The sequence below is a fragment of the Heliconius melpomene genome, chromosome 10, assembly GCF_056956725.1.
Source record: "Heliconius melpomene rosina isolate 202511_hmr_F chromosome 10, ASM5695672v1, whole genome shotgun sequence".
Classification (NCBI taxonomy): domain Eukaryota; kingdom Metazoa; phylum Arthropoda; class Insecta; order Lepidoptera; family Nymphalidae; genus Heliconius; species Heliconius melpomene.
Window position 1 is genome coordinate 12907332 of NC_140398.1, and position 27305 is coordinate 12934636.

Sequence of the window (27305 nt, forward strand, 5' to 3'; positions counted from 1 at the left end):
AAATATTAATTTCAAAAGTATGTCTTTTAATTCTTTTTATTATAGCTAATCTTGTATTTCATTTAAAAAGTTATTTGTCTTGGACACGAAAGAATATTTTTACATGAAGTTGTCAGGGTTTCCTTTTTATTATGTGTATAAGTTTCACCGGGCTTGTTTTCCTTAAAGAGTCTGAATTATGTTAGCATTTGTTGCGAAAACAATAATTAATTCTTTGTTTTGAACATAACGTAATCTTCTGCATATTTTACTCTATAAATTTATTTTCTTTAATGTTTTAAGAAAATGTATAAATTGAATTATTGTTATTATTGAATTTATATGTCAAGTATATTTAACCTGCAATAGCAACAAAGTTACGAGTACAAACATAAGATACAAAGCAAATTTTAAAGAAACGTTCATTATGTAAATAAAATAAGCTCGTTTAATACATGTAAAAGAGGCAATGGGATCAATAAAATTGAACAACTTCGATATGATAATTTTGTTGCCATCATTAACTTTAAAAATATATTTTTTATGCAGTAGGTATATCAGCAGATACTTTTATCTACTTGTTTAATTAATATAAAGAATATCGTATTTTTAAAACATATTGTTGCAAATTACAGCCATATGAAGTCTGCTTCAAGAAAATATTGTTTTTTTTATTAAAAAGGATATAAAATGTACGACAACGATTGCATACTCGTGATTTCAGTCAATAGTATTAAAATGAATCTGATTTAATATCAATTCGCGTACGCTTGATTCGTTTAAGCTATATTTAGAGTTAAACTGAAATGAAAGCCAATCGTGACTATAAAACAGAAGAGTAATAGCGGTCTATAAACCGTGTCACAAACAAAGCGCGGCCCGGAATTGGCGCAAAACCTACATAATAGATGGGCAAGGCTACCCTAAGACGGGTGTAATTTACGCTACCATACACAAGCTGGACACTTCGATACTAAATATATGTAGGGCGACACCTTTCATTAATAGATTATAGAGATTAATTAAAATTGAATAATGATATTTTTTTAAACATAATTATTTCAAGAGTATAATTATTATTTTTCTAAGTTTAACATTTCATTTCATTCTTACGTGTTGGCTAGAAATGTCATTACCACTAATACCTTAGACGAGGTAAGGAGCATAAGTGTGGATCGTTCAAGGACGTTTCTTGCGGCCGCTACTTGTGCTCTCCGCCTTTCGTCGCGGAGGTCCGCTCTCCGTTCCGCCGTCAGCCTCGCCAGCTCCACCATACCACCCCCAAATTCCGTGAAGGCACGTACAAATTCCGCGAAGTTGGACACCGACTCTAACCGATCTAAAGATCGCGCCACCTGCTCACAATCAGACGACTTTCAGTTCACTTATGAAAGTTTGGCATCTCGTTAGTAGCTGTTTGCCCTCGTTTTCCCTATAATAATACTTAAGGAGTTGCTGTTTTTTAGTAGGTATATGAAATGAACAAAGTAAAATATTGACTCTTACAACACTTTTTTATCATGTTATAATATTGTTTTAGGAGAGTTTTCCTAAAACATGTAATAATTTTCTTTTTTACCTTATCCTTAGCTAATAAAAGTTGTCTCACAACGACCATGTCAGCCAAGAGGAGTACCCTGGTGACGGAGGCGAGCAGCGCTCGTGCCGCCGACACCATGCCGGCACCATCAGCCCCTGCGCACACTCGTTCTATAGCACGACCTGTTAATCAATAGACGAAGATTTTTGATTTTGACATCTTACTAATATTATAAATGTGAAATTTGGTTAGAATGGATGTTTGTTCCACTTTACGCAAAAATTACTGAACATACCTAACTGATATAGATAAAAATTTTAAGTAACTTATACATTAGAATAACATATAGGCTACAATTTATGAAAAGATTTTGTTTAATTTAGTATAATATAACATAAGCAGGCGAAGCCGCGCATGGGCCGCTAGTACTATCTGTATCTTCATACATATCCCACATCTGCGTGGCAGATAGACAGGCTGAGGTATATCAATTTTATACAGACAAAGTGAGATATATTTTTTCTATTTCTTATGTCACCGACATTACTAAATGAAACTTTTAAATTACCTAAACTAATTAATAAAGTCATAACGTTTTGAAATGTATAGTCTACCGTAACCTTTTCTTTGTTGCATAATTAATTGCGAAGCCAAATTAATATACATTTGCCCGGAACATTGGTCTACCAGTTTAATTAATGAAATAATATCCTTATAATTTATTGCAGCATCTTGATAACAAAGAAGAAAAATCATTTTCTTTATGTAATGTCTTAACGGAAAATATTAACATATGATTTTCACATTAGATTTGACATTAATTAGATATACTATTAAATGGTAGGATTATAATATCTCTAGGTCTGTAGGTCAGGAAGTTTATAAAAAATACATGTTTTTAAATTTTAAATTTCAAAAAGAAAAAAAAATGGAAAAAGATAAACAGTTTTCGAACTAATTCGGCTAACTCTATTCCATGGTTGTTCAAATCCTTTACGCCACAGGCTTACATTTGTATTAAATAAAAAAAAATATCAGTAGATTATTTGCAAAGATAAGCATATAATTGATGATAAAGTGAAATTATGAACTATAACTGTAATAAAAATAAGTATTATTTCAATATTAGACCATACAGCCTACAAATTATATAGTAGGAACATATGTATGTGAATAGTCACGAAGCAAATGATTGTTTGGGGTCAAGCACGATTCAATCTCTGCCACATACTCATACCTTTGATTGTTTTATTTGATTGCTTGCTGTAAATAGTTTATATCGATATAACAAATCTAAATATTTTACATTCGAATACACGAATACATGTACACAAAATACATCTATTTACGTATTTTAGTATTGGGAATAATGTATTATTAATAATCTCCAATACAATATATACAGGAGTTTTCATATAACTATTTAAGTTTTCATAATTTACATTTTAATCAATGTAAAAATTGTTCACTTATAGCTAAAATGGAGAATCATTTTCAGCTGATTGGAGCGGCAATCGCGCTTAAACCAGATTAATAAAGGGGCACAAAATGTGGCTTCGCGAGATTTACGTCGGCACGCCCTATAAAATGAGGATAACGGTGCTTACTACCCGATTCACGTTCGTAGCCCCCATTTAGCTACCTCTATTTATTAATAGTCCAAACCTCAATTAAATTTATATTAATATTAATATAAATAAAGAAGTGAATGAATGTGAATGAATGTGTTTTTTAGGTAAGGTACTAGTAAAGACACAGCTGAAGACGGCCGTAACTTAAAAATTCATCTGTTTAAAAGCTTCTTGTCATCATTACACTTTATGGGATTTTTGTAACGTCTTTATTTTAAAATAAAAAAAAATACACATTTTCGAAAGTTTAAATAAAGCTAAATTTCTAATAATAATTACTTCAATGCAACGAAATTATAAGCCACTAGGTACTATAGCTAAGTATATGTTTCCATAATAACTCGTAGATATGTATAGAAGGGAAATATTTTTTTTAAAACTTATTATTGAAGTATACTACCAATTAAATAATGATTTCTAAATAAATCAACTTTAAATGGTATCCTTACTTTCACTAGCTTTAAGTTAAAGCTTTTAAGCACGCACGCGTCACGCATGAACATATATAAAGAACTTAATATAATTTTAATTGCTTTGCATATTTTCTTGTCGCTATTTATATTTATATTTAAGCAAAAGTTAAATAGCATGACAACAAACCATTTCAATGCTTAATGGCCTGTGACCTGGATATTACTTATAGTAAACTCATTGAGTATTGGTATTTTGATATTAAATAACAAATAGGATTGCTTTTGTACATAATCCGCTATTAACAATAACTTCTAAAGGGCTTACGCGTGACTGCTCGGTATTTAGAGGTGTTTGATTGTGCCGCAGTCTACGTCACTGGCTGCAATGCGCAGCAGATAGCCATTACCGAATATATGTATGGAAATTAGTTACGATTTCAGTTTTAATCATGTTTTGTCTATATACTACGAGTATGTTGTCATTACGTTATCAACAAAAACAAACGATTACTTTATACTATTTGAAATTATAATTTTATTTGCCCACCGAGATCCCAGGGCCGCCAGACCTACGTCATTTTAGTAAAGCTGAAATTTTGAGGATTAATAGTCTAATATATAGTTAAGCCATCCAGCCAGCCACCACTTTCAAGTTAGTGAGTAGGCACACTGTCTTAACTGCATATTACACTAATAGTCCTCAAAATTTCAGTTTCGCTAAAATGACGTAGGTCTGGCAGCTCTGGGATCTTGGGCTCTGGGATCTTGAGCTATTTAATTGTATTCATGTCACTATATAAAAAATCTCGATTATTCGGTGTGTTTTGTGAAAATGGTTAAAATATATAACATTAAATATTAATATTTAATATCTGTAAACGCCTTATTAGTTTTTAGTTGTATTAGGATGTCAATGTGACGTGAAAACTTAATAAGCGACTTAGTAGTTAGTTTGTTGATAAGAGGAAGATTTTATTTCCTAAAAAAAGAAAATAGAAATAAATAATAATTTTTGCTCACAGTAAATGTCGTATTTTAACAGAAAAATATTTGGTTATAACATATTTATCTGGGCGGTAGATATTTGAGCGGTAAATGTGGTTTGACGCGTAAATCCCGATCCCGCGGAATCTCTGGCATGAAAAGACCAAAATACAAATAGACAGTCGTTTTTTAATTATTTGTTTGTATTTTAGTATCGTGTTAACAATTATATGCATTTTTGAACATATGTATTGATAACAGATAAAAAAAATCTATCGGATTTTAGAGTTATGTAGAGTTTAAATTTCATATTAATTTATATTATATTTATTTTTTTAATCTTTAGGTCGTTACTAACTTACTTATAATGTAATATGACATTTAATATTCAATGTTAGACACATTTTCCCTAAAAGAATTTAGATTTCCGACGATAGACTTTATAGCCATTTCGCATTTACTTAATGTAGTATAAAGCGACTCCTCGCCGCACCTGGGGCTGGGCTGGGTAGATAGATGGTCCCGTGACGTAATGTGAAACGTAAATGTTTTGGAGAAATTTTGATATTGAACTACGTATGGGAAGGGCAAACTGCCTACGAGAAGCCAAGATATTATGCCATAACCATAAAACTCGCGTATGAAGGTGTTTTTGTTTCATACCCATTATTTTGATATGGTAAAATATGAGGAAATTTCATCTTCAATATACGTAAATATATGCAATATATTATGTTGCTTGTACATACATAGGTATATTAGTGAATTTTTTTTATATAGTATTGAAACATTTCTTTTATTTATATATAAATATTGCCAAAGGAATTCATAAAAACACTAACTTTATTACATTACAAAAATGTATCACAAAATATTAATATTTCGTGCAAAGATATCGAACAACAGGTGTTTTCGTTTTACTCGATAGCTTCACAATTGAAATCCAAAGTTTCAATTATGCGGGAAAGCCTATATTAAAACTACATTCGTTTGAGGCACCTTTAAGCACGAAGAACTTAATAGAGCTAAGGGTGATTGATTGGTTAAGCGAGCTTTGTTTATACTTGATTAACATGAAATCTATACACGTGGTTTATTAGTTATTATCGTCTTTTTATTATTTTTGCTTTATATTAATAAGAATATTGGTATTTTTTGAATGAATTAAGGCCGTTGTGCAACTGTTACGACTTCGATTACCTCTCGTCAAAACAGACATATTTATTATTTTTATTTCCTCGCTCTGGTAACGAGTGAAACGTAGCGTTGAGTTCCGCCATTCAACATGTAGCGTCTGTTAGTGTAAATAACATTAGGTTCCCTCTACCTACCCAGCTATAAATTTAATTTAACGCTTAAAATATGATAATCTTTTAAGTATGTATAGTCCGACAACTTAAAGAGAAATATGGGTGAATGACAACTTCTTTAAATGAGATTTTAAGAGTTCAAAGGATAGAGAGTGAAGTAAAAGCTCTTAGTAGATTTTCAAAGCGATTCCCACTTTTAAAAGCAAAATGTATTTGTATCCGTATTTATGTCCATACAGCCTTAGCGGCGTTTAAGATTTTTTATTTGTATTCAAAATGAAAAGTGGAACATCGAGTACGGTCGCCGTCCGCCACAGTCCAAAATTTTATGTTTTTATTAATGTTTTCACTTTTTTATACATGCTAGACGTAGAAAAAAATAAATATTTTGTATAAATTGTACAATTTCAATTCTGAAAATTAACTTTAAGGGAATATCTCTATACGAATTTATAATTTAAAAGTATAGTTAGATATGTAAATAACTATGATACCAACGAAATAAACGAAACTATTTAAGTAGTGTCATATTTTGATTTTATTCTCGAATGTTAAATTTCCAAAGTCAGCCAGCTGTTGCCTCAGCTAGAGAGTGGTGCCAAAATAGATATTACTTTCAAATCGAGTTAGCGAACAAGTTTCAACTTGTCAAAAGCTTTCAAAAAATTAGCTCTAACGTCGCGTATTTCCTGCACACTGCCAGGTTGGCTGATAGAGTTGTATTGGAACAACTCACTCCGTACTATAATTTCCGTCCATTTAGATTTACAGGTGGCGAAATTGGATTTTGTTTTCTGTTTAATGTACCTAAATATTAATGGAAACGGTCATAAATACTGAGATAAGTTTAGTTTGTTGATATGTATAGTAAATTGGGGCATACCAAACTGAACGATAAATGATAGTTGTAAATTCAATTCCAACCCGACAAAATGTTGGTATTCATTTTTTTTCTTCTGATTTAAGTCTATAGTAAATTCTACGTAATTCCGCTAAAAAAAATCTTGGATCATTATTATACATATATTTATCTTCTATAAAAATATATGTTTTTCTATGAAAATGAATGTATAAGAATGACAGAGACAATATCTAAAGACCTATTTACCATAAAGGTAGTAAAATGTCATAATCCTTGAGAATCAGTTCCATTTGGCTGTGCTCGTAGACATTCTGGCGTCAATAAAGTAACCGATGAAATGCTCCGAAAATTGTTACTTAATGTTGTTTTCCTTCAGTTTGTTCAGTAATGGCATTGAAAAAACTTTACACCGAAAACTATTTATACAAACATACATTTACATAAACATTAATTTAAATATATTTTTTGTTAAGAGGCCATTTGTGGCGCAGGGGAACAAATGTGCCACTGCAAATGTGATTGGTTGTGGGTTCGATTACCACTTGAGGATAGGAGAACAAGTACGTGCTGAGATTAGTACATTTAACCAAACAAAATCTTCAGTTTTGTAATATTGATAAAGAAATAAAAAATAGAAAGGAAAAATTAAACTATAGTTGTTTTAGTTTTTATTTATTTTGAAGTTTTTAACATTGGTTATTTTAAGCTTCAAACTCGATGCGGGCCTGTGCCTACGTGTTTCTACGTTGTCTTTAATTAGAGCCGGGCGGCCCATTTGTTAGATTTAAGTACTACTTCTTAGGATATTACGTAATATTTATCTCCCTAATACAAGAGAGTAAACTTATCTACATATATTTAATTATTGTAGATCTGTTTTCTGTAGAAATACACATAAATGTAAAAATTTCTAACATTAAATATGTGTAAATTTTAAATTATTTTTCAGTTTATTTATTTTTTCAAAAAATTCTCAGCTTATTGTCATTATACCCAGAGATCAACTTATTACACTCTGGGTATAAATATTCTATGATTTTCTTTATCAACCTACTTTAAGCATTAAAAAAATATTATTTATCGAAACAAAAAACAGGTCGGCTGAATAAAAAATCAATAATTGTTAATATTTCAAAATATAACCTTACCAAATTCCTCTGTGAGATTACACGCCTGAATTTTTTTCGGATACTGTAATTCAGGCCTAACGCCCGACTCTGCTGGAATACAAAGGCAGATTCGTTTTTAAATAGCACCATTGACGGGCGGCGCTGATCTTACTATATATAGATGACCCCTAGGTGTATTTTGGTATATATTGATATATTTACATATAAACATTCATCGTCACGACTTCAAATCAAAAATATGTATATAACATATAAAAAGCTATTATTAAATTTCTAGAATAATTTTGAGAAGGCCGTCGATTATATCAATTTAGTTTAATTTGAATATTAAACTGATGTAAATTATGAAAGATTTAGAAATTAGATTTAGTTTAAAAAAATGTATACTAAAATGATTATATACTTTATTTATTTTTAAGTATATATGTATATAGATATACCCAAATAAGCAAATAGCCTACTTTAACCCAGCAGGTAGGGTTTACCGTAATCTATATGATTAATCTTTGCGAATTTGTAACTCTAGTTTCGGCTTAGAAACCCTTAAGTTTAAACGTGTCATGTGATTTATGTTTGCAATAATTTAAAACATAACTAAAATTACCAATTTAAAAGATTTTCTTTGATAATTTAAATTAAAAATGGATAAACTGGTAATTCTTTATTAAAATAATGATTAATAAAATTAGAGAAATTATAATTTATCACATAATTTTCACCATTTTCCTTTGATATCATCTATAGTAGGTATATGTAAATACAAAACGTGTATGAAATATTAGTAAGTACTTGTTCTGTGCAAGTCTTCATGAATTCTGAACAAGCTTAAATTCTTTATTTGAATATAAGTGTACGACTGTACGAGTACGTGCTTTATATATTCCAAGTGAAGTAACAATAAAATATTTAATGCAAATTTCTAATACCGAGTCCTTTGTAGGAAGCGGTACTGATATGTTAAGAACTAAAGCGATTTAGAGGAAAATTGGCATGGAAAGGTATTTTAAGGTGTCATGCTTTCCAAGATGTTCCTTTGTGAGTGGGCTTACAGGCAACATAAATATAAACGAATAAATGTTTTAATGAGAGTATTATGTGTAGATGAAGGCTTAATGAATATATAATTGTTTTTTTACCAAATGTTTTACTACCATGTAAGAATGTATATTACATTTGAGTTGGGCAGTGAGTTTCAGTTCTGAAAATAAAACCACAATTTTAATCCAACCCAACCCAAATGCGTTTATATTTATAACAAATCTAACAAGCTATTAATATTAAATAGTTTACTTTCCAAAGTATTAAATACATAAATCAATGTCTAAGCTTGAATAAAGTTTAATATTCTCTCCCCGTTCGCCCCACCTGAGGATGACTGTGATATATCTAATACCTTTAGATATGCTCCCTTGAAATAATGTGTTATTTCAAAGAAATATATTTCTGGAACCTTTTGGAACCTTCGGGTATGGAACCTTTTGGAACCTTCTTGTATGTGGCTTACTTAAGACGCTTGACTATTTGAATATTACTAGTTCTATATATTGTTTTTAAAAAATGCTAAAAGCCAACCAGCATATATGTATATACACTTTAATTGCATAAATAAACGTTTTGTCGTAATGTAAACTGATTAGGACTTGAAAAATTAATTGGAATTTCCAAATAGGTACAGATTCTATTTGGATTATCGCAAATGATGGATTACTGAGCACTGAGCAGTCATGTTTGGCTAATGACTCCCTCATTTTGTTCTGTGCGAAGATTTATGTGGCGAACAACCCTTTTTTAATTATACATTCCTCGATGTGACATTCTTTTTTATTAAATTTTATTATTTAAGTAGGTACTTACCTTAAAAGGATCATTTAAGTTATTAAACATTTAGTTAAACAAATTGGCAATGAAGGCATGGGCGTAGGAATAAAGGTGGGGCCGGGTGGTCCGTTTCCACCCCAGAATAGTTCTGTGCCCACTCCAGAAATTATTACATGAATATACCTGCTAAACGCCAGGTTACCCCCCCAGAAAATATCCGTATGAACGGAGGAGAGTTATGCGCATATTATTGTAATAAGTAAAATAACCGTGTGTTTGACCTTTCTGATTTCATATCTAATGGTGAAGAGCGCAATGTTTCTTAAGAAGACAATGTTGCATTGTAAAGTTTGGACTGCCAAGACCTGTTTCATACGTATGTAGGTGAAGCTTAATAATTGTCATCTCTAATATTTGACGCCGTCGTGGCGCTGGAGCACAAAGTGTAACGGTAAACACAACGGTTGAGAACCTGCCGAGCCTTTAGATCCTTTAGAAACAATGTTAGTATAGAACAATGACAAAGTCGTAAAAGAAGATACTGACATAAATAAACGTAAGAAGTTGGTAATATTTTTAATTAAGTTCTACTGTCCCTTCTGCTAAATTACCTTTTATCCAAGATTTTTTACAAACTGGGATTACCATGATTTATGTAAATAAATGGTTAAATGTAATATATTTTTATATTATGGCAGTGGTATTTTTTATGAAAAAAACCATGGCGGTATGATTAAACAACAAATCTCTTAATGAAACAAACGTTTCATTAAGGATTTGTAAAGATTTCGTTATGTTTTTTTTTCAGCTTTACAAATAGGTAGGCAAAAGGAACATAGTGTTAAGACACTCTGTTCCCCATTTGCCATTGAATTTTCGAGACATGGCGCTTTGCCTTATTACCAGACAGCAGATATGAAAATATTAATAAATAATAATTAGTGCCCCCGAGTGAGAATCGAACCAATCAACCACACATCGCGTTTACAGTTACACGCTTGTGTATTTAATTTGTAAATATTTTATACAATAAAATTGCCAGAATCTGTCTGTCAAAAAATGTTTTGATTAAAAGATTATTCAATTTGACATTTGCAAAATGAAATGATGATTGATATGAATGTAGATAAAAAGTTCACAACCACTTGTTACCTTCAAAGGAAAAAAAGCGCGTAACTAATGCTTATGTCGCATCCCTTTGTGTCGTTGAACGGTCGAGTGTGCGGCGAGTGACGCATGAAATTACATTGACGTTTGCAAATACGGGTACTGTTCTGTTGTCCTTAGAAGTTAGATCCCATGGTGTTACGAAACGATTTTATATTTAATAGAGATTATGTATGTATACAGCTAAAACTGCTTGTTACTGAGTAATATAACCTATAATATATATTTGTAGTATATATAAGACTTACTTGTAAAAATATAATTTAATAACAATTATTGGACGATGAGGCTCTACAATCTTTTACTTATTTTTAGAATGACATAGTTATGAAATTGGCACTAAGTGAGAACTTACAATAGTAAATATTTTTATACAGGAAAAAAAATCGAAAAGTGACAATTCATAGGTAATTTTCCAACCTCCTAAAATTTTGCAGGAATTATTCATATTATTTAAATAATTTATTGGTAAACAGAAATTAAAAATAGAACTGTGACTATAACGCGACGATTGTGGGTTTGATTCCCACACGAGGGAATGAATTGTTATTTCATAATATTTTCATTTCTTCGTTCTGACACCAAGGTAAAAGCGCGGTGTTGAGTTCCGCCACTCAACACGCAATACCTGGAAAGTGGAGAACGGACTGTCTTAACACTGGGTTCCCTCTGCTTACTGTGCCTATACAGGATACCGCGTGAAGCTGATTTTATTTAATTTAAAAATTCAGATATTTTAAAACCATATAAAAAGTTACGTATTCCCTGTAGACAGCAAAATCTTGTTTAATTTTAGATAAAGCACTTTAAAAAATGATTTATCCTAATGAGCTACATCCAGCTTGTAATGATCCCCCGAGGCGGTGTTCTCGCTCGGTTGTGTACACGGTACAGACTCATTTTTAAACGGTGCCTAGCGCTGGAGCTACGTGCATACTACGATGTCTTTATTTTATTATGATGTAGTTATTTTAATTAGTAAGGTTATTATTATAAAAAGATACACCACAAAATGAAATATCTATATATATAAAAGGACTTGTCCTCACTGACTGAGGTAAGACGCACGCACAGCCGTAACCGCTGTGCGTAGAAACGTTAAATTTGGACAGATGTTTACTTTCGTAATTTGAACATCCACTAAGAAGGGATTTTGAAAAATTTTAACCCTAAAGGAGATAAATAGGGGTTGAAAGTTTGTATGGAAAAAAAATTAAATCGGCATCAATTTTTATAAAATTTTAAATTCAGACTCTTAAAAGTATTTAATTAAACACATGTTTCATGGTTTTCTAGAATTCTTCCCCTAAGGTTGCAAATAAGGGGTTGAAAGTTAGTATGGAAAAATCTTTAAAACGCCACCGATTATTACAACATTTTTAATTTAGACTCTTAAAAATATTTAATTGAACATGTGTTTCATGGTTTTCTAGAATTCACCCCCTAAGGGTGCAAATAAGGGGTTGAAAGTTTGTATGGAAAAATCTTTACATTGCCACCGATTTTTATAAAATTTGAAATTCAGACTCTTATAAGTATTTAATTGAACATGTGTTTCATGGTTTTCTAGAATTCACCCCCTAAGGGTGCAAATAAGGGGTTGAAAGTTTATATAGAAAAATCTTTAAATCGCCACTGATTTTTATAAAATTTGAAATTGAGACTCTTAAAAATATTTTATTGAACACGTGTTTCAAAGTTTATTAGAATTCACCCCTAAGCAATAAGCAAGCGAAGCTGCGCGCGTCCGCTAGTAACTTAATAAAATTGAACAGTCAGCCGTGGGGCAAGAGCGCTGTAAAGTCAACAGGTTGTGGGTTCGGTCCCACTCGAGGAATTAATACCAAATTTTGCCCCCCTTATAAAGTTATTTTTTTTAGGATTTGACCACAAATGTATAGTTTTCATATTTTTTCTTAAAATAGTACTAGCCGTAGATGCTAGCTGCCAAATTTCATAATTCTAGGCCAACCGGAAGTATCCTATTAATTTTGATTCGCCTTACAGTATCAAAATACGCTTTTTTGCGTTTAAAACAGCCATATCTTTGGTTCCCTATCTTTTAAGGAATAAAGGAACTTTTATAAGATCACTTTGTTATCCGTTAAATTTGTTTATATTTTAAAATATATAAATTTTCTCCATCTGGGTAGACTGGACAATGGGGCGTTACGGAACCTAACGCCGCGTTTGTGTATGCACAATATCTTTTCATTAGATTGTTTGATAAATGTTATTTATTTAATATTTCAGACTTTACATATTTAAAAACTAAGAAGATATGTGAAGAATTAATATTTGTTAATTTATATTGAAAAAACGAAATTATTAACTGAACATATATTAATCTCATGTCTATTGTCTACTTCATACCTGTATGCATCTAATTCTGTAGTAGATTGGTTTCAACTACAATATGCTATAATTTTATTAAGGAACTCCACGATAAAATAATAATGTATGAAACAATAAAATTAACGCTACTATACGTTAAGCAATATAAAATATTAAATATCCATTTATATTCTCGATTTTTTTTGTTCATTTTCTTGAATCGTAGCCAAAATGACTTGGTTTCCCTTACAAATAAAATTGTTTCTTAAAACAATTTTAATGTGTAAGGGAAACCACAAAAGTATCAACATCAAATGTAGCGATACGTGCACGAATTGCTAATTTTCACGTTGTTCTCCAATCGTTTGATTTTATTAGGTTTTGTAGATGCAGAAGATTTTATGTTAGATCGAGTCTCAGTTACATTCGCAAAGTTCTTTGAAATTAGCTGTTACCGATAAATTTATTTTTAAACTGATTTTATTAGGTTAACCAATAGGTGAAAGATCTCACTCGGCGATCAGATCTATTAATAAATAAAAGTATATTTATAAATAATTAATATTGCAGTTCAGTTCAGTTATGAAGATTCTTTATTATAAAACTATAATTTTCTTGATTGGTAAATAATTATTGCAATTTGTTGTTGTAAGTTAAATCCTCCATATATAATGCAGAAACAACATGAAGAAATATTAAAAATATTTATTTTTCTATTAGTCACATGTGCCGTGAAAACCCTCGGAGCAATGAATTATTTTCATTCTCTTGCTCTGGCAAGACTATGTGCAGTGTTCGGTTCCAAAACCCAACGCAATGTCTCGTGCAAAAGCAACGGAAAGTGAAGAACGGGATGTCTTAATAATAGATTATCTCTGCCTTTTGTACGGAAAAAAGTGTGAAGTTGCTTTAACACGAATACACCACAACAGTAAATAAATATATACTTAGCAAACTCTGTAGAGTTTAGAACTTAGCTCATTATTATAAAGTATCCGTTTTATGAGTCTACTCTTAGAAACTTAGTTTTCTTTCGGTTGAAAACAATAAATAAACACAAACTAAAATTGAATGAACTAAAAACAAATAGAAATGTTTCAAAGAGAATGACAAAGCCTGAATAAAATATGTAATAGATTGTATTTTTTTATATTACATGAGAAAGAAAAGACGTTATTTTCTCATAAATTACCTAGAAACATACGAGTACCTGCTACGTTTTTCATATTCATCCGGTTTCGTGCAAACGTGCCTTAACACGAATTCACCCCCCACATTAGCAACGCTAATTGCGCTCTTATCCTATTGAATACAAAGTAGTATTCAGCGAAATAACTTGTTTTTCCGGTGATCATCCCCAGAAATTACAAAAGAAAAGCTAATTTGAATAAAGTAACACGGCACCTCGTACATTATACCGATTTTATTTTCTCTTTAAGCTTTGTTTCTTCCTGACGTCTTTTATTGTAGCAATGTTTCAAACATTATCTGAATTTTGAGATGTGAAAAAAACACATTTAAGAGTTTATTAAACTTTTAAAAAATCTATTGTAACCAACTTTAAAAAATTTTACTTTTTGTACAAAAGAAAAATCCCCTCTATTAATGGGGGTATGGTATACGTATGCCTGATAGTTTAAATTATCTAATGTAACTAAATTTGAATGAACCTATGCATAATAAAACCAATTTCAGGACTTTTACCCGCATAGTACCCTACTAGACAGAGAGAGGTAACCTACTGTTAAATCATTTCGTTCGCCACTTTTCGACGACCAACTTTCGAGACATTGCGCCTTATGTACCAGAGCGAAGAATATGAAATTAAATATAATCGCTCTCCTGATACAGGCTTTAAGCATTTATTAAGTAGAATCACGCAGTCATCAGTTAAATTTTTAAAATGTATTTTTATAATCAAATATTAATAGTTATTTACCATAAAATAATGTTATTTATAACGCCAATAGATTTGATACGAATATTATATGTATTTCGAACCAAAATTCAAAAAATTAGAAAATAATATTTTAAAATGTCAATTTGATAACCATTAGTTTGTAGTGTATATAAGTTTTGAGCTTAACTTGAGCTATTTCAGAGCATTGTTTGTAACGGTGCCGCCGTTATGTCTTGGCAGAATGCCAACGAGTCATCTTACCTACATTTCGTAGTCTCTAATACAAAGATCCCTGAGGACCTGTTCACTGTTCGTGTATTTGGTTAAGACATTAGCGATATGCCATACGTTAAAAAAACATCTAGATATCATAAAAATATTTAAATTTCATTACTATTTTTGCTCTTTTTCTTCTTTCGCTTCACGCTGTATCTCGCACACAGCAAGGTTTTCAAGGTTTTAAAGGCGATTTTCCGTCGAGTTTTGGAGCTGATGTGTGTTGAGTGGGGAAACTCAACGCCGCGCTTTGCCTCGACACCCAAATCGAAGAAATGAAAATATTAAATAGTAATATGAAAATATTAATTACAATTATTCATAAGTAATATTAATATTTGCTATATTTTATTTACTTAACAAAAATCACGTAGCATGGGCGGTTATTCTCTCCACATTTACTGCAATGGGTAAAAGTAAAGAGATATTCAAGTTATATTTTTTTTCTTTTGCTTCAATATATCGTGAAGTATATTAAAAACGTAGCTATCATACTCTGAAGGCAATCTTTCATTACTACGATTACAGCGTGGACTCGCCTTTACTGTACACAGCGGTCATGAACTTGTGATAGCTGTTACGCAACACAAATGTTTTGTATCTAATTCAACTTCCTACGCAGGAATGAAGGAGACATAAACTGACAGGGCTGCTCTGTATCTCGATGAATATGATTAAATATTGACATTTTAATTTATATCTATGGATGTTCTTTTCATAGAAATTATCAGTATTATTTCTTATGGTTACAATTTAAGACATGAAATATAAAACATGTTTTTTATATATAATATAAAACATGTTTTTTTTTTCAAAACATTAAGACAAAACAAAAAATACGTAATGTCAGACATTAAAAAATTAAACCCTTTTATTTGCATATAAAAAATTGTATTACAAGCTAAAACAGTATAGGAATATTGAGTAATACAATTTATATTTTATAAGGTTATAATTACAATAGAATACGTACATACCTATATACGTACATATTATATATGTTTTGTAAGGCGCTTCGCCGTGCAGCCATTCTACTGACCTAGTCGTCTCACATCTTAATGTAAAGTAGGCTGAAAGGTTAAAGATGTCTTGCAGTTTCATATTAAATCGTTCTTAATGTATTTCCTTTCGCATTATGTATTTGTTAACTCATGACTATAATGTTATATATCTGATATTTAATTATATTAATCGTATCGTAAAATAATATTTAAACACTATTTTAGAGTAAGTGAAGCTATAGCTTTACTTTAATATAAGTATTTTCAATGAGTGTACAGTATTTTAGTTATTTTAAAATTAAAAACTTCAATTTATTATTGTTCTCATCTACTTATTTAAGAACCATCAATAAGAAAGAAACAACATTAATGAACGCCGTCTTATTAGCAAAGTTTTAAAAGGTATAAATAAAACGAAAGAAAGAACAATTCGTGTTGAATATAAAGGAAAACTTATTTAGTTAAACTTTGTACGCCATACTGATGTATATTGCCTTGTAATCGTTACCTTTCCTTAGAAAGGAAATAGTGTTAGAGACTTATGATATGTGCTGACATCTAATGTAACGCCGCCGCCATTTTTGCTTACCTTAATAAATATCAAATGGAATAAATATTCAAAAGTATCTTTTAGTAATATATATACATATGTACCTATATATGAATGCCGAAAAAAGTTTTTTATTTTTTTTACTTTATTTATTTATTTTTATGCCCGAAACTTATTTCTCAATACAGTTTTTGATGGTTATAAAAATACTGTAAAACATAGTTTGTGTGCTTTTATCTAGAAATATATAGACATATTAAAACTCACAGTGTCTTCAAAATTGAAATAATAATTATTAATATCAATTGCTGTAGTCTGTAATTTATACAGAAAAATGAAGAGAGCTCATATAAAATGAAATGAACATTAATAAGAAAAGCTTTTAACGAAAATTACTTAAATAAAATATATATATATGGTATACATTTTGCAAGTTATACATTCCCGATACGTGAGCGGCACTCACGAGCGGCCATATTGAACGTATTATCCGATTATGAAGTATCCGCATTGGCTATTAATCAACTCAGATTGAATGTCGGTTCAAGATGACTATAACAATTAATTGCCCTACCGATTACTTAAATCCTTATAGATACACGTTTCATAGAGAAGTACGCAGTTTCACAGTAGGGTAGGCAGAGAAAATCTAGTGTTATGACACTCCGCTCCTCACATTCCGCCCAACTCTGGAGGCATTGCTTATTGATTGATGGAATTTAACGCCACGCTTTGCTTCGACACCATAGTGAAGAAATGAAAATATTGAATATTTAATTTCCACGAGTGAGAATCGAACCCATAACCTATCCCGCTTACAGTCCCGTGTCCCTGTCACGAGAGCCCACGAGATTGCTGTTCAAATAAATTTGTAATTACTGTGGTATACGTGCCTCTATCGAGAGCAACGTTGGGTTCGATGTCTCTCGGGAAATTATTGACTTTCCTACCCCGACCGACTACAATACTGGCAGAGATCAGTTCAAGCTCTTTGTTAGCATATTTCTATTTTCAATGCTCCCAGTAATCACTCGATACTAGGGTTACGCCGTTATTACTTGTAGGAAATTACAATAGACATTATATTTGTTTGTCTTTATAGCCGTAGTAAACAGATAAGGAAGGAAGAAGAAATAAAGAACATTCAATTACAAAAATAAATTAAATGAGGGCCAAGTTACGTGTTTATATAACATGATTTTGCTTTACTCGCACAGTGATATATGAGCAAGAGCAATTTGCAAATTTCCTGGGAGATCGTTATGCGTGGTACAAATTAATGAGAAAAATCTCACTTATTATTAAGCTACCTATATTTTTTTAATTTATTAATTTGTGCGGAGGGTAAAAAAATGTTGGCAGTTTTGTTTTCGACATATTTTATTTTAGTCATTGCGTGTGGAACTTAACGCCGCACTTTCTTTAACTGGGGTAATGCTTATAACTTTGTTACTTTCGTGTTATAAGCATAAAAAAATATTCTGGATCACAAACACACCATCATTGAATTTAGCTGGAGTAGTAAGAATTGATCTATTATAATATTATATGTTTATTTATAGTCATCTACATAATATACTATAAATATTTAAACCAAATTTCTCTAAAGAAGTGGATTTTAACGGTTAATTGAGCACTCAGTAGTGACTCTTGGAAATTAAACAGTAAATGTCTGTCAAGCTGAATATGAAATCATTAAAGTTGAATACTATAACTATGATTTTAATGGTATAAAAGAATTTTAAATACAATTTTATTTTCCATAAAATGGTATTTAAATTTTACAGAAAATTTTCAACAAGTTGAGTAAAGTGAAAAGTACTACATTATAATATTTTTTTTAACGTAGATATTATATTTTTTTTATTCGAAAATCTACTTTTTAGTTAATACTGTTACATATATATATGTTTTCTATAAAGATTTACTTAGCATTAAGTTTCCAGGTGTCTTAAATCTCACGGTACCTGTGCACGGCAAGGAGTCACGACACCACATCAATCTAAGCTGATACCGTAGTACGGCTCCTTTGTGGGCCTTACTTTGTCACCGGACACTGAGTAATGTCAAACGTAAACTTTTATATCAAAATTTGTACGTTAAATATTAAATTATAATTTCCAGTGCTAAATGGAAAAAACTGCTTAAAATGCAAGAGTCATAAAGACCTCGCGAACGAAATGGCTGGCACCCTCTAGTCATTACATAAATGTGATGAAATCAAAATTGTAAAATTTTAAATATATATATTTTTTTATATAAAGGCATTTCCCAGATACAAAAGGACAAAATATTCTATGCTAATTTGGAATTTACATTTTTCTTTATAGCATTTAATATACAAAAGGCAAATTTTGGCACTCCCTTCTGCCTGAAAGTATAATTACTGTTTTGGCGTCAATCTCTTCCGGTCCAGTAATTAGTTGGTAAAGTGTGGCAATAGATTAAAACCTGGTGGTTTTTATTTTTTCATTTATATTAGCAGCTTGTGTTACGAACGATTAATTAATAAAACATTTAATGAAAGTTTTAGCAACGTCATCATCATCATTACATTAAATTTCGAATGAAATCATTGAAAATTAAAGTTAAAGTCTTTTTGCTACGTAGTAAGTCCTATAAAATAAACATTTTTTAGCCAATTAAGTAACAAATGTAACTAACTTTTGGTGAACCCCACTGAGTCAGCGACAAGTTACAATATCGATACCAATCTGAACAGTTTCTGGAAAAATTTCAAGCTTTGACTTCGAAATCATTAAATTTCGTCACAAACATTTTTTTCACGTTTTTTGTTAATAAAACGTATATTATTGTTTTATTAATTTTTTTGTAATAATAAAGGCTTTGTCCACATTATAAATACAATTATACATTTATAAGTGTCAATTTTATAGCGTTCTATAGCATTAAATACGGTGCTTTTGGTTTAATAGCTGTAAAACACATTCCTATAAAATTAACACAACTGCCTATTAATTTTAACTTCATTAAAAGCTGTCGAAGTATGTTATAATGAATGAATATAATTTCAAGATACTCCACCGTAGACGATCAGAAACATTTTGGAACATGTTCAAACATAATAATATGATAAAACTTGGTTATTACCTTTCAGCCCGAGCGTGACTCCACATAAACATGTCTCCACGCGACTTTATATCCGTTCACGTCTTTTATGTGACAGGTTAACTACTTGTTGTGCAGGTTCCCTAACATGTCAATCATCAAATTTTATCATATCTAAATTGTTCTATATTTCTTATTTATATGAAATTATTTTAAATTTATTTATTTAATTTTGCACTATTTCTTATATGTTAGGGTATATGTACCTAATTATATTTTAATTCGGAAACAATACTGACTTTTTTACATTTTTCGTATAGAGGTATAATTTTAGAAGAGATCCAATTTTAAAAAATACTCACATGTTAAGTTGTGCTGAAAAGCGTTTATTCCTTTTAAGAAATCATTAGTGTTTATTTCTAGGTAACGTGCATCGACGAGGAACGTTATCGATTGCATAAATATTGTAGTCATACTAGGCTAAAATGAAACGGTGCCATTTGAAACCATTCAAATGCTATTTAGACTTTGTATTGCACTTTAAAATGGGAAAAATCGGTAATTTTTAGTAAATTTTGAATTCATTTTTTCTTAACATTTTATATTTTGGCGTAATTATATCACCTAGAGCTATGTAAGTGTTAGCGCTCATTCGATTTGTAGCGCGAAGCCCCTGAAGGTCGTAATCCGTGGCTTAGGTGTGTTGCGTCCTGCTTTTCATAGTACAAGTCATATGGCCGAGTTTCTATATTTGATATTAAGTAAATAATAATAATATTTTCAGTTTTCTTTTTACAACTAGCATATGAAATATTACTATTCTTAGCATTATTTTTTTCCCTACGCTAAGAATAGTAGTAGTAAAAACTCGAATGGAATATTAAAATTTAGTTAAGATCTAGGGAAAATAAAAGAAAAAGGAAATATGCAAATAATTGATATTAAATATTCTTTGCATTTTAAAAAGACAATTCTACAAAGGCTCACCTAATTAGAAATAAAATATTATTATAAAACAGTGTTAATTTAAAAGTAATTCAATTTTCCACAAGTAATTCAGGTGGCACATGATTGAACGCGATATTGGTAGAGCGCGTTTAAATTCCTTTTAGGAAAATATTATGAATGCCAAGCTTAGCACTTGGCAAGTTGGCACTTTGATAAAGAGATCATTACCAGTTTGTAAAATAGAAAAAAATTACAAATGAATGTGAAATTAAAATTACTTGTATAAAATTTAATAATAGAAAAGAATGTGATAGACACAGTGTAGGTAATTTTTTAATTATAATAATGAAGACTGTATAATTAGAGATAATTTTCATTCTTTCAAAGCGAACGTAGCGAATTTTATGAAGGTAAGAGAAGGAAGTCTCTAGTACCATACTTACTTTTTAATTTCAGTAATAAAACACAGGAATGTTTCAGCGGCGCGAAATATGATCTTGGTGAGATAAGAAGTCTCATTTCCGCTCCAAATTACATAGTTTTCGTGGAGATGATTTATGCTCTATTAATATTACAATAAGAATGTGGAATATCGGCTTCGTAGGGTAATATTTGAAGAGAATCAATTTTATAAAAGGGTAATATATTTTTTTATTATAAGAATGTTTTTATAATTAACCTATTCTTATAGTAGAATAGAATATGTTTTTCTTCAAGATAAAGTAGAAAAAAAGACGTGCAGAATTTATTTCAATAAATAAATTATTTATTGAAACAAATGAAAGCACGTATAGATTGATAAATCGTTGAGTATCGACATGAATCTTTTTTCTATCATTCAGTTCTACATTGTCTTTTGATTGAACCATTGTAATACAAACAATGCACATCTGGAGAATATATATATATATATATATATATATATGCACATTCTACATTGTATATTTTGTTATATGTATATAGGCAGAAGAGCCAAGGGTTACATTTACGTGCTTCCGACAATTTGTTGGTTTTAAGTGGTGTGTACTTATTGGATAATTCTCCAAGACAAATTTGATTCTTGACAGATTTGCAGATACTTCTCATTTCTTATTTCCTGAGTCTGAGTTAATAGAAAGAAGCTTTGCTTTCGACTCAGTTCAATATTGATTGGAACTTACAACTATCGCGACAAATAATAATTTTTGAAAAATAATTATATTTTATATACGTATCATAAATTGAACTCATTAAAGGGTAATATATTGTAACGAAAATGATTCCAATATATCTAAAAAGAAGGGTCCTTATTTGTGAGGGGCCTTTGGCCATAATCCACAGGGCTGGGCTCGAGTCCGCACTCAAGAAGCACATTATCTCGGTATTATGCTGATGCGTCTGAGATCACGGATGTAACGTCACAAATTGAATTACGGATGTAAATATATTCTAGTTATATGACAGAACAATAAAATTATATTTACATATATAAATTTGCTAATAAATTTAAATGTATAAGTAATAAATAAATATTAAATATTACAGTACCATTATTATTCCAAATTGATTAAAAAACCTATAACTAATAACAAATATTGGTCTTAATATTTAATTATTGTTTATCATATTAATATTTATTTCAGAGTAATAGTTGTAAATTACAAAGCTAGCGTATGTGCCATTGTAAAAGTATGTAACCGGGTCGCGAGATACACACTTACGTGAATTGCGAATTGTCTCATTTTGTCAATACAAAGGAGCGGTTTGAATGGTCCCAGACATTTAAGCTGCTTCTCCCGGATTACATCTTCGGTTAGAACGCCCCTAAAATATTCCTATAAAACGGAATGGAAGCAAAAGTAATAAAATGTCGATGAACGTTTGAAATTTGAGTCATTAGTACGAAGTTTATGCAATCGTAAATTTGGTTTTTACATCTCTTGATATTTAGTATATTTACTTTTTGAATCACCTATTAATTCAAAATTTAACGATTGGGTACAAAAACTTTTTATTTTTAGGTATTAAAGCTGATGAAGGTAAATAAAGCTTAGCCTAGTGGTAAGACATTCCACTCCTGTTTTCCGCCGAATTCTGGAAGCATTGCGTGCCGAGTGGTGGTTTTACCTTGATACGAGAGCGAAGAAATAACAATATGAAATATTTAATTTCTCGAGTGGAAATCGAACTCACAACACGTGTTTACAGCCACTCGCTTGTGCCATGGCGCCAAGGCTGGCTTTCCTAGCTAGCTGATGTAGCTAACTATACAAGGTGGAATTGTCAGCACCACTTTAAAAGCACCACGTATGTGTGCGTCACACGAAATACAGGTATGGATAAAAATGTGAAAATGTGAATGAAATGAAAAAAAAATCCTATGTCCAAACTGTTGAGGTACCTTGATTAAGTTCTTAGGTGTGGGTTTGAAATATATTACCCTATATGCAGTTTCAATAAAAGAAGCGCTGCCTCTTCCACCCTGTATAATAAATAGATTGCTAAATTATATTATTTAAGTTTTATTCAAATCTATATCTTTTGTAGAGCTAGCTAGCTACAGTATAAGTTATAACGTAATCATAGTATGCGCACCTCGAGCAGGTATTGCACTGTGGGTCGCACACAATGAACGACAAGCACCCACTTGGCCGCCAGGTAAAGTAAACGCTGTAACAGCGCGATATATTTGATATTCAGTATTCCCTCCCTGAATATGCCGTGCATTTTGATACTGTGCTAACATCTAATTCATTAATATTTTAGTTGCTTTGAATTACTATATTTTAATTAATGAAACTTTTTTTATATTACTATATTTCTCTGTGTGATGCGTAGAGTTACATAAATATTTTCTAGTCAGATAAAACAAATTGCGGCTTTAGATTCCACTGTATAACAAGCACTAGATTACCATTTATACGTTACTGAGGAGGTGCGCGAATAAATTGAAATATAAAAAATGTTTATCGTAAAAGAACTGGTTTTAATAACTAAAAAGAAAAAATATTTTAATAAGCTTTAGTTTAGGTCTTTTTATGTAAATCTAACAGTACTACACTTTTCTTTTTACATTTATACAATATCTACTTATTATTGGAACAAATCCTTAAAAAAATTTTTTTTAGTTTTTCCATTTGTTTTGTGCGTAAGTATTTCATACGTGCAGGTTCATGGGAAGTACCTTAAAGCCTAAAGGTTTGACTACGCTGCAAATTTCACACAAGATGCAGCAAAGACATCGTGAACATCGTGACATCGAAAGAGTGGTTTTTCATTGCGTTTACTAAGAAGCATATTTTTTTTTATTCCCATGGTTGATGGATCGTAGAATATTTGATAGTAAGTTCAGCTTGATGCCTCCATGCGGTTTTAAGATAAATCGCGCATCATGCTTAAGATAAATATATTATAATTTCGCAAAGGTGCCAACTGTAACATATATCTGGCTAAATTTGGCCACAGAATAATTATCGTCCGACCCGCCCTTAAGAAAGGACGGCCGAGATAATATATTAGGGTCTTGAGCAATTCCTCTCAAGTCAGTAATATTATCTTTCGTTTGACAATTTTCATTATTAAAGTATTAATTTACTAACCAGTATTGTCACTTGAAAGCTATAGTAATTTGTTATAGTAAATTGTTTTAGTGTTACTATCGCTTCTTTGTAAAGAGCTAGTTTTACAGAAAAAATGTACGTACATGAGGAAAATTAATAAAAAAAAGGAAATCCATTAGGTTCACTTGATATTTTTATCTTTAAATCTTTTCACGTGCAAGTAAATAATATAATAATAATACCAATGACGTTTCTTGCGAATTTTATTTCTACATACTTTACATATTTTATTCATAAACACGAACGAACACTACCAAATTTTCAAGTTTAAAAATTAAGGTCAAACTAAATATTACATTTTAGTATGAAACATGAGTTGTTGACGATGAAAGCTGGAAATAAAAAGCAGTATAGCCGAAAGCGTATTTACTTTCAGCCTGGGGAACATATTTGTTGTACTCGTATTGTTATGAATACGTCCTGGTTTTAAACTACGCAGTGATAAAACGTTCCCCCATAGAACAACTTGGTATGTATATAGGAAACTAGTATAGAACAGTTGTATCTGACTTTATTTCACATTTACTTAGGTATCTCCTCATCTAGTACGTTTAATGATACTTTCTTTCATCATTTACAGTTTATTTGTCCAAGACTAAAATATTGTATTTAATATTTTTCATATTATTTTAATACATTTTACATTACATTTACATTTTGAGACCAGTCGTACCGCAGGGGCACACAGTGTGCTGCAAAATCGACTGGTTGAGGGTTCGATTCCCACTCGAGGAAATTAAATATTTGTCTTAATTTATATTTTCATTTCTTCGCTCTGGTGTCGAGGTAAGCACGGCGTTGAGTTTCGCCACTCAACACGCAATGCCTCCAGATTTCAGTGTCTTAACACGAGGTTCCCTCTTTCTACCCTGTTGTGTGCGGGATATAACGTGAAGCTGATATTCATAAATTTTAAATACTAGGATCAATATAATAATAAATAATGTGAATCACTACATTATTTATTAAATACTTATTTAAAATGATTTATTATGTAGATATTTTTTTCGTCTATTTAAATTTGAAATTTAAAAAAATGATTTTTGATTATTGGTTTGATGTTATAGTTGTAGGCTCGTGTGTGGAAAATGCGGTTATTCCCGCGTAAATTCGTATCTGTGGTAATCCTGGCATGAAAAGTAGCCTATATGTTGCTCTACAAATTTATCTTCCAGTGAAAGTATCAAAAAACCTTTCAGCTGTACTGGATACCTGAACAAACAAATAGACAGACAATTTTTTAAAACCATTTTGATTCTATTTTAGTATCGTCGAAATAACTATATATACTTACATATATGAATTCTGAAGGTTGCGTGTTGAGTGGCGAAACTTAACACCGCAAATAGATATATGTAATTTCAAATATGTTTTCCCAACATTTTATATATAGGACCTTTTTACACATTAATATAATTTTAATATTGAATTCAAGAAGATAAATTTCTAACATTCATTTCTATTGAAGTAGAATTTGCTATCGGGCACACGCGTCGTTGCCCACGTCGCAGTTTGCGAAGACGATGTCTGTCGCAGTCGCTCCTTAATATAAAATCTAAAGGGGAAAGTTCAGCAAGGTTAAGTAAATCGAATATTATTTTACGAATGAAGTGAAAATTCAATTTAAAATGAAACATATATATTTCTTTTTAATTTAAATTTGAAATTTAGATCGGTTCATAGAAATGTAAAATTACAAAACTTGTAAACTAAATGTGTCGAAGACAGAGTACATGGCCTGCGGGAGCCGGGACTCGAGCACCATCCTTATAGGTCCTGAGCCAGCCGTTAAGTCGGAGAAGTTCAGGTACCGTGGATCCGTTATGCACGAGTCTGGAGGCATCGATCACGATGTCCATGGCCGGATAAGCGCTGCCTGGGCCAAATGGCGGGAGGTCACTGGTGTGGTCTGTGACCGCAGAATACCGCCCAAGCTCAAGGGGCTGATATACAAGAGCATCGTCCGACCGGTTCTTTTATACGGCAGCGAATGTTGGCCAGCACTATCTCGGCACACTCAGGAGCTTCACGTCACGGAAATGAAGATGCTGAGGTGGATGTGCGGCGTAACGCGGTCTGACCGCAACACATTCATTCGAGGTAGTCTTGGGGTCCGTGACGTAGCGGATAAGCTCCAAGAGAGTCGCTTGAGATGGTTTGGCCACGTTACGCGCCGGCCTAAGAACTATGTCGGACGCAAGTGCCTTGCTATACCAGTCCCTGGGGTGCGACCTCCCGGACGCCCAAGGAAGCGCTGGTTGGATGTCGTGATGCAGGACATGAGAGCCAATGGTCTAACCACCGAGGATGCAAAAGATCGTGCAAAGTGGAGGTTGTGTAGGAAGGCAGACCCTGGCAATAGCCGGGATTAATGCCAGGATGAAGAAGATAGAAATGTAAAATTACATACTTTTTTATATTTTTAAAACGTACTCGTACGTACGTACAGAACTTACTGTTTGAAATGTAATATTATTATTTTAAATATAGTATGTTTTCTATTTTTTTTGTTGTTAAATTACACTTATGTTATTAATATTCGTTGCAAAACCTTTACATATACCTTAGTAAAAATAAAACAACGTGTGGAAGACGTGACCTACTCCACTTAACTCGCACAGCTTAGTTTCAATCACTATACTTTATTTTTTAGCCTTAATATGTAAACTGAGGTGACTATAACATGTTATATAAAGATTTACAGAATAATGGAAACCAGCTTAAACTTTCAAAGCTTTTATACCCCCATAATAAAATTGTTAACCCCCCGAAGCAGCGTATTTGTTCCTTTTTT

The 27305-nt window shown here is 31.3% G+C and overlaps 1 protein-coding gene across 12 annotated transcripts in view; it reads right to left on the reverse strand.

The window, feature by feature from the left end:
• Positions 1 to 27305, reverse strand: part of alpha-Catr (alpha-catenin related) — a 50269-nt gene that overhangs the window by 13040 nt on the left and 9924 nt on the right. For 7 of the 12 annotated variants that reach the window (XM_085191298.1, XM_085191297.1, XM_085191303.1 and 4 more), the window contains exons 3-4: positions 1559 to 1701; positions 1116 to 1334 (exon numbers count right to left, since the gene is read on the reverse strand). In XM_085191298.1, coding sequence (XP_085047424.1) covers positions 1116 to 1334; positions 1559 to 1701 — 362 coding nt within the window. The remainder of the gene's footprint in view (positions 1 to 1115; positions 1335 to 1558; positions 1702 to 27305) is intronic. The other 5 variants (XM_085191296.1, XM_085191301.1, XM_085191304.1 and 2 more) reach the window with 1 other exon arrangement.